At 36.3% G+C, this 9,582-nt stretch overlaps 1 protein-coding gene across 1 annotated transcript in view; it reads left to right on the top strand.

Moving 5' to 3' along the window:
* LOC119838768 overlaps window positions 1-9,582 on the top strand; it is a 12,372-nt gene that overhangs the window by 1,368 nt on the left and 1,422 nt on the right. The window contains exons 2-15 of the mRNA XM_038364869.1: window positions 81-308; window positions 626-787; window positions 1,137-1,361; window positions 1,604-1,804; window positions 2,041-2,200; window positions 2,696-2,845; window positions 3,875-4,002; window positions 4,322-4,423; window positions 5,540-5,661; window positions 6,192-6,321; window positions 7,132-7,282; window positions 7,610-7,727; window positions 8,416-8,466; window positions 9,025-9,172. Coding sequence (XP_038220797.1) covers window positions 81-308; window positions 626-787; window positions 1,137-1,361; window positions 1,604-1,804; window positions 2,041-2,200; window positions 2,696-2,845; window positions 3,875-4,002; window positions 4,322-4,423; window positions 5,540-5,661; window positions 6,192-6,321; window positions 7,132-7,282; window positions 7,610-7,727; window positions 8,416-8,466; window positions 9,025-9,172 — 2,076 coding nt within the window. The remainder of the gene's footprint in view (window positions 1-80; window positions 309-625; window positions 788-1,136; window positions 1,362-1,603; window positions 1,805-2,040; window positions 2,201-2,695; window positions 2,846-3,874; window positions 4,003-4,321; window positions 4,424-5,539; window positions 5,662-6,191; window positions 6,322-7,131; window positions 7,283-7,609; window positions 7,728-8,415; window positions 8,467-9,024; window positions 9,173-9,582) is intronic.

Genomic DNA, 9,582 nt, shown 5'->3' on the forward strand with positions numbered 1-9,582 from the left:
TTTTAAAGTAAACCAGAATATATGAAACAAAATTAAGATTTACATAGGCTACATTAAAGTTACACGCAGTACATTTACAGACTCTCCGAGCAATCACCAAATTCTCAGCGCAAGAAATGCAGAATCGTTACGTTCTCTTCGATTTGGATGCTATTAAATACATCTTGCCCCACGTGGAGCATCCAGAGTTGAACATCAAACGGTTTGCTCTGAAGGCTTTAGCGCAACTGTGTCAATTACCTAGAGGACCGGAACAGGTGCTGGCTAATCCTCAGAATTTGAGGAAAATCGCATTTATGTTGGTGAAGGTATGATAATGGTCTATATTCAAAAGTACTTATTAAATACTATCTTATTTGTTTTCAACGAAACTCCTACACGTTTAAAATTAGTTCAGTTTACCTACATTCTTAATAATAATAATACAGGCACGTTTTCCGCAACTCGATGTCAAGCTCATCTCAGCTCCTCCATGAAGCTAAGCAGCTTGTGTGGGCTGCCGAAAACCTCATGGAGGGACATAGGACAACCCAAATGCCTTGCCCTGTACTTCGCAACCGGATACATGCCTATATACATGCAAACATTCGTAACGATTTGGTTGAAACGTTTGTAATGGTTTCAGATAGAAGACGTCTTCGTTTTGGAATTTGCTTCTCTCGTCTTATCAGAATTGACACGTGAACCTCTGGGATGTGAGCAGCTGGTGTCAGCGAATATTTTGAACAGTCTTTGCGGCAGAATGAAGAACAGCCTCGACCCTGATGTCCAAAAGAACTGTTTACAGGTATGGAAGCTTTTTAGTATATAAGTTAACATTTTATTTTTATATTGCCCTTATCCTTGCAAATTACTTAAATAAATATAATTCAAATGTCTATTGCCCTCATAAAGTTTCAACTAGGCCGACCTAGCTAAAATTTTTTCTATATTAAAACTACTTGTTTGCGTAGAAGTTGATCAAGCGCAACTTAATTTGTAACATTTTTATTGATGGTCCGTTTCTATTGATCGTAAAAAGAACTAAATTTCAACTAAACAAATCCTTCTGCTTTTTATATCTAGTAGGTATAGCCGGTAAGTATCTAATATAAATTTAAGAGAGGAGATTATTAAGAGTTTGTCCTAAATTCCAGACACTCAGTAACTTATTAGAAGACCCAGTGTGTGCGTCAGAAGTGACAAAGAACCAACAATTCAGTTGGGCTTCCCTCCTCGCTCTGATGCAGAGCCAATATCTAGCGATACAGCACGCAGCTCTTAAGACCGTCGACCAATTGATATGTAGATATAAGGATGTGGTAGTGCAGAAGTCGTTTAGAGCATCTACGGGAGTTTTGGATCTTTGTGATATACTAGAGGTAACCTATGTATTGATGGTGTTTTTTTTTTTTTAATATAGAGTCATTCGAGATTGTTCAGATGTGTAATAATATCTATTTAACTACTCCGAACTTAACGCGTGTGAAGACGAGAGTAAAAGCTAGTTAATATATATTATAAGCAATACTTCCATATAAGATGTTAACCTTACCGACAGATTACAATCAACACAAAAAAGATCAAAACTGAGAGCTGGCTATATACCTCTTTCCCCTTCCAGTCCTACGAATTTCGTGACGTACATACGCAAGTGTTGGGAGTATTACGCAACTACGTTGAGACAGAGGAGAACGCGGCCCACCTGTACCAATCCGGGTGTATCCTGCGGCTGCTAGCGTACCTCGAGATGGCTCTACCAGCCATGAAACCTCACTGTCTTGCTGTTCTTACTAAGATGTCCTTCACTTCTAATGGACGAGATGTTAGAATTTATTACTTTTTCGTTTAACAATATTTAGAGGAACAATAAAGATACAGTAAAGTGTAATTATTCAGCAATAAGGCACCCAGGCAGGTACTATGTATATAGGCTGAAAATCTTTAACTCTTATATTTGTTACATTTGCAGCCTAGCTTTGAAAACAAAGAAGTATTTTAAAATAATTGTTGTGTATTATACAAAAGTCCCTGAAGATCCTAAATTGTTTTTTTTTTCAGGCTCTATACGAAACAGGTACAGATCTAGTGTTCTGTCACCAACTATTGAGTTCAAATGTGGAATTGCTAGCGGACGCAGCAATGGGTGTTGCCAACATGACAAAACTATTGCCAGCCGCTGTGCGGATGTCCGATACCAACATTATAGAAGCACTCTGTGGTAAGTTTGTCGGTTTGATCGCCTCCTTCGACTCTAAAGTTCCTGGATTTGAAACCCGGTGGAGATAAGAAAAATATGACTAAATCTGGCATATGTATGACTAAATCTTCATACAGAAAACTGATCACTTACTTGTCCTTAAATAAAATCACTAAGTAAATCAGTGAATTGCATGTTTTTATTTATGGTCATTCTACATATTCAGTCTTCATCACTATAACAAGTACTATTTTACGTCACATATTAATATGCCACAATATTTTTATCCCAATTCCAGATCCATTATGAATACATCTTCTAATATATAAAATTCTCGTGTCACAGTTTTCGTTGCCATACTCCTCCGAAACGGCTTGACCGATTCTTATGAAATTTTGTGTGCATATCGGGTATGTTTGAGAATCGGCTAACATCTATTTTTCATACCTCTAAATGATCAGAGTAAGGCAGAACAGCGTTTGCCGGGTGCAGCTAGTAACTTATAAAATTTTCCAGCAATTCTAGCCGATGATGCAGCCGTTTGGTTCTATATAAGGATGAACGCTCTCCGGGCTTTGTCTGAATTGTGTCGCATCATACCTAAAGCTGCTTTCAGCGCTATCGAGCCTAAGACCTTTGCGTCTTTGAGAAATATTAATAAGAAGTGTAAGTGAACTATTCATATGATTTGAGAAATAAAAGGATTTATTTTGTAGCTCGTAGTTATAAAAGTGGTGGCTGAGTGGTGAGAACCTCGGACTTCAAAAATCGATAAGTCGGGGTTTGAGGCCGGGCCAGCGTGCAGTGCGGAAACAAATTGTTGATAACATCACCACTGCTTAAAACGGTGAAGGAAAACATCGTGAGAAAACCGGCATGTCCAAGAATCAAAAAAAGTTCGACGACATGTGACATCTGCCAACCCGCACTTGGCCAGCGTGGTGGATTATGGCCTGAACCCTCATAGGATGTGTCCCAGCAGTGGGAACGTGTATGTATGATGATGACATGAAGTGTAATCGTGTCTCAATAAGATGATTCTCAGTGCTGCCAACGATTATATCCACAATATTAGGTTTCCCTGGCAATTTAGTTGCGATCCCATTGAAAACGAGCTCCAGAGGAGCTGAAAATACGCCTATAAATTGCCGAATGGAAAGGAATAAAGAATGTTTTCACGAGGGGAATGAAGGGATGCACTGGGAAGGGTGAGAAAGAGGATACGGGCCTCCAGCTCCGCCACTCACCGAACGAATCACAGTAAAATACACATACTAAGTTCTATTTCACGTCGATCTTCTGTGGGAGTGTGATACCTTCGCCGGCGATTTAACCCAATTCGTATCGTAGAGTGCCCGCCTTCCATATTTAACTCTATTAATTGGCCCATAACGGCCAATCACTTGATGGAGTGATGACATTAGAAATCATGCAGGTGCTTTGTGGACCAGATTATCCATAAATAGAATTCAGTGGAAAAAATTGGATGAGGCTTTTACCTCGAAAACAGCCCTTAGTATATTTACACATGCTGTACTAATAAACTAACAAAATATTATAGAAAAGCGATTTAATAATAGATTTCGTTAATACTAACCATACTAACAACCATCATAAAAATTGTATTTAGATGTAAGGAATAAATAATTGGCCTATATATTATGTTTCTTTATTAATAATCACAAACTCGTTCAGTCAAGGACAACCCGATCGAAGCACAACGCCTCGCGGTGCAGTGCTACATCAATCTGCAGAACTACCATGTTAGCACGAAGGCGATGCTCAATGCTGAGTTCATGCAAGAGTTGCTCAATATTCTACAGGTAGATAGCGAATCCTATCGTATTTCTAATTATACACAATTACAAACGGTCGTTTAAAAAATAATTTGAGACCTGATCACCGGGAAATAAAACCGAGAAATTGTGGGCAGAATGCTAGTCACGTATATTTATTTCTCTTTCTTCTCCATCTACTCTAATATTATAAAGAGAAAACTACTGGATCGATTTCAAAAATTCTTTCACCATTAGAAAACAGCAACTTTAATGAGCGATATAAGCTAGATAGAATCTAAGCCGGGGCGAATAGCTAGTTATCGATATTATAAAAAAAACATATAGTATATTGCATTAATTTCAGCGAATAGATATCAGTTTGAAAATAATGACGTGCACTGTGATCAGTGGTCTGATGAAGGAGGAGATCGCAAAGGATTTATTCACTTCGAAGAAAGGAGAGGAGGTACAATATTAAAAGAGTCTTACAGTACTGTTGGTCCCAATTCTGTCTGAAGACATGCAATGAATATGTATTTTTACCTACTCTATCATCTATATAGGCAGGTAGGAGTAGGTATTTCAAAATAATTGTTTTTCTCATAATGTCATGTCTTTTTACACGCTTTTTATTAGCTTCACCTGTATGTTTGTATGTTTGTTTGTAACCGACTTCTTTGACAATACACTAATTTGATAAAATTATTCCATTTTTCAATTTGCAAAATATGATTTTTGTTAATTTATATAATTTTCATCTATAGTCGATAAGGTAAGAAAATTAATTAAAAGTTTCGTCGTTCGAGTCGTGCAATAGTTTAAAATTAAACAAAAAACAAGCTATTATAAACAATCCAAACTAAAAAGTAGAAAATAAATAATAGTTTAAAAAAACTTCGGGTGCTTCTTAAGATATTATCGAAATCATAATCACTCTACTCAAATCTGTCAATAAATTTTCTATAACCATTGACACCATGCACCCCACGCTTTTTTTAAAATAAAATATTTTTTTTTTTACTCACACTATTATTAATTTATATTCATTGAAATTTTTAACACTATTTTCTAAATTAAATTCATTTAAATTTATAATCTATTTTTTAGTTCGGTTTTCTATAAAAAGCGTGTTTTTTAGTTTTTTTAAACTATTATTTATTCTTTTCGGTTGCTTGGCACTATGAGTCTTGTCATGAAAACATGATTTGATTATATTGTGCTTGGATTGCGTGTGTTTGTCGTAATATATAATCAATTTCCTGGTGACCCGTACTACGTGTTCTTTTGAAACCATTTCAGGCACCAGCCCTCACAGGGTTGTGAGAGAGATAAATAAATGTTTTAATATTATGTTTATTATTAATAATTACTATTATTTGCTTGTATAGCAAAATAATAAGAAAAACACTATTTCTGTATATTATTATTTCTCGTTTGAATAATTTCCTTTGAAACTCCAAAGAGAATGATATGTTTGACGGCGGTTCGATTCGACGTTCCTCTTCGACGTGAATGAAAGACAAACAAACAATCACGCTTTCACATGTATATTATTAGTAAAGATGGTAATTATGGTCTAAAGGTTGTGTCACAGAACCTACACATAGAACACGTTGGTCTCCGCACCGCGTTGTGTTTGCTGATCGCGGCCAGCGTTTCGGAAGATGGTGCTGATGTGTATTTGGAACTCGGGACCATACATTTGTTCGTATATTTCTAATGATTATCGTGTAATTGTCATGTACACAGGTTAATTTACCTAACTGACTCACTAACTTACTAACACTGACTACAAAAATGTTGTTCTAAAGTATTCTAAACGTTGCCTTCACTTACAAAGTCTGTGGAATTTTTACCATTTAAAAATTCACGTACAGCAACGATATTTTCTTGTATTGTTTGGATGGAGCCGGATGAGAAATTATCAATCTAAGGAAAAATGTCTAGCACCATTGATGCTATAATTTTAACGGAATTCATCATACAAAACATCTGTTGAATATCTGAACTCGCACTCGCTTACGAGACGACCACAATTCCGACGTGTGCGCCTATAGACCCAAACGAATGTGTGCAATTTGGCTTCCATCAAAGCATTTGGTTTTAAAACGACGTTCCAAAAAAACGTGGCTTTCAATTTGATTGTATTTTTTTTTAAGTTTTTTCCTCGATATGTTTACTATAGAAAATATTTATATAAACGTACTTAGAGTTTGTTTTGGTGTGCCATCTAGCATGGTAGAAAACAAGCAAGCAAGATACGTAGTGAGCGCGTGGGAGCCGGCGTTGGAGGCAATTTTTAGGCATCATCCCTCTGCCAAGTTTGCTTACACTGGCCGCTTGGATATTAACGATTTTACTCAGGTATCTATGCATTTATTCTATTAATAGATCATTTTTGTTATATACAGTAAATATACTATAACTTAGTAGCCTAAAAGGATCTTGCAATGATAGGATTTTATTATGACTAATTATTACGACATGTGACATCTGCCAACCCGCACTTGGCCAGCGTGGTGTATTATGGTCTGAACCCTCATAGAAGGCCTGTGTCCCAGCAGTGGGGACATATATGAGCTGATGATCATTAAGATGAATTATTTTTTTTGTATTGTACTTAAAAATAAGCTAAGAAATAGTCTCTCTATGTAGCGACACACTTCTGAATCGCGCAAGCGACCACGGCCTTACAGGCCGGCTAGTCGTGTAGACTGGTCGAGGACCTCCCTTTGTCGATGGAGGACTTCCACCTTCCTTCCTCCACACTCTACACATCAATTGCTGTGATCCCAGTTATATTGAGTTGATAAAGTTAACTCTTACGTACAAACATGCACACAAATATTTCCACCAGCTTCGCCAATGTTACATATGTCACTCAGTGAAGTTGCAGCTTACTAATTGTGAAAGAATTTTTCAAATCGGTCCAGTGGATATTGCGTGAAAACGTTACAAACATACAAAATACAAAAGTTTCCTCTTTATAATGTCAGTGTAGATATATTTTTCTTTTTCTTTCTACATATATCTAAAGCTAAATGTTAAAGCAACAAGGGCATAGGTACCCGTAACAGATATCTAAATATGTGTGGGGTCGGTATTTATTTGTAAGTGGTTATTGTAAGGGTGACACATAAACTTGTTTCTTTCTTTCAAATTTGTTCACACTAGGAGGGTTTCTACGTCCAGAAGTGTCTGGACCGTCCATTCCCCACGATCCAGTCGCTGGTGAACAAGACTCCACCACACACCGACCCGGTTTTCATCTGTATGTTCCACCAGCCGTTTGATGCGGTATCCAATATGGATATACGGACTCCTTGTATGTACCTATAGTTAGAATATATATTGAGTTAGCATTTTTTTTTCGTTTATTGTTTTAGTTTGATCTTTTTTTTATTAATCGGTTATGCAGTAACCTGCGTACTTCGTTTATTTATTTGTTTTTTGGTTTTATAGCATTTAAATGCTTTATAAATCAGACACTTTTAAAGAGAAGAAAACATTTGATCACGAGGCGAGACTCGAACCCGCGTCTTCTTGTCACGTAATTTTAAAGATCTAAGCATACAGACACACAAACTGCGGAAAGTGACTGTTTTATACTATGTAGTGATAATATACATTTATATTATGACTACTAAACCAGATGAATCGGAAGCACGTCTCGCGATATCGCAGACCAGTCGGCTGCGGCTGCCCAGACTGCCCGATGACGTTAATTTGCGACAGTATTTATTGCGACTGAAGATTTGGTTTGGTGATCCGTAAGTTACCAGCTTATATTTCGATCATATCATTATGACTTGAAAATTCATATTATAAGTAGCGAGTAACTATTTATGACAAAAAACCGCCATTAAATTGTCAGAACTGGAGAAAATTTCAACGGAAACACACGGGATAGCTTTCAAATAAAAAAATAAACATCAAAATTAGTTCACCCAGTCGAGAGTTCTGAGCTGACAAAGCCAAAAAAAATATAACCGAATTGAAAATCTCTTGCTTTTTTGAAGTCGGTAAAATGTGTAAGAAGATAGGATTAAAGCGCTCCGGGAGCGGCTAATTAGTCAGAATTGACTTCAGTTTAATTACATTTGTCTCCTTTTCGCTCACGATAATTTAATTATGCTCCCTTGCTTTGACGTTGAATCGTAATGTAGTGTGATATTGCAATCTTAAGTTAATTATGTAGGCGTTAGGGTGCCGTTTTTTCAAGATCGAATGTTGTATTTGTAATCTATTTATATCTTTTTACTTCCTACCCCATATTCCGAATCTGCTAATACATTTAAAATTTAATCTTTTAAATAATTTTTTTTTAATTTACAAACATTCAAACACAGTTTTGAATCGGTATTCTGATCAGTGTGTTTGTTACACGGATATTTTATAATTTATTCTGCATTGATAGATCCAGTAGAAGTACGATATTTTTATGATAATTTTTTACAGGGCCAAGTCATTGCATTACTTCGAGATTGAAGATGCTCATTACGAAGTTCGGTAAGTATCTTATACCTTTAAACGAGCAATTCTTGTATATATATATATATATATAATTGGAATCTCGGAATCGGCTCCAACGATTTTCATGAAATTTAGTATATAGGGGGTTTCGGGGGCGATAAATCGATCTAGCTAAGAATTTTTTTAGAAAATGTCATATTCGTGTTTTTTTTTCCTGACATCTATGGGTGAATAATAATACTATTTTGCTTCGTAGAGAGCTGGACAACTTAAATAACACATAGGCACTTTTTCTACCGATATTCCTACGGGATACGGACTTACGCGGTTTCAACCGCGGGTCACAGCTAGTCTTTATTAAAATGTGATCAATACTTTTTGCAATGGCTCCTTAGATTACTGGTACGGAACCCTCAGCCCAACTCGCAAACGACCCATTTTTAAAATATCAATATGATGTTAAAAATTAAATCGAATTGTTGTTTACACATTTTTTTATATTATTTAACTTCTCTTAGAATATCTTAAAACATTTTGTGGTTTAGTTATCTGTGTAGGTTGAAATTATTTTGATAGTCCATAGATATTATTTAGATATCGCGATAAATGCGAAGAAGTGTCGTCGTCTCTCAAGAACCGCGCCCAACTGCTCGCCGAGTTTGTGGCGGAGCAGATGAGCGGTTTGTCGCAGGAAAAGGACTGCACCATGCCCAGTGTTAACCTGCATTTGTCCGATTTGATGGTTAGTTGTCAAATATTGATCTGGCGAGTTGCTTTTTCAAGGCGATCTTAAATTTTACTTTTAGTTTTGTGACATTAAATCTAATATAATATGCCTACGTAAATGTTTGGAAAAATGTAAATAGAATCAATTCGATCATGGCATGGTCTCAAAGATACATAAAATTTATCGAGTAGGAGAAAATAAGAGATGATTGGTAGGTGAAAACCGCCTCGTGAAACATTAACCCGCCAAACCTGGCCCTAGAAGTTTTTAATTAAAAACACAAACTACACATACATAGTGAAAACACTTACTACACATCAGTAGATTATAATCTAACGGATTTTACAACGTTACGGCGACAGACGATAACTTATTGCGACATTAACTGTGCTGCTATATCGTAGGAGGAGCTGGGCTCTTGCGTG

The sequence above is a fragment of the Zerene cesonia genome, unplaced genomic scaffold (assembly GCF_012273895.1).
Source record: "Zerene cesonia ecotype Mississippi unplaced genomic scaffold, Zerene_cesonia_1.1 Zces_u005, whole genome shotgun sequence".
In the NCBI taxonomy this organism is placed as follows: Eukaryota; Metazoa; Arthropoda; class Insecta; order Lepidoptera; family Pieridae; genus Zerene; species Zerene cesonia.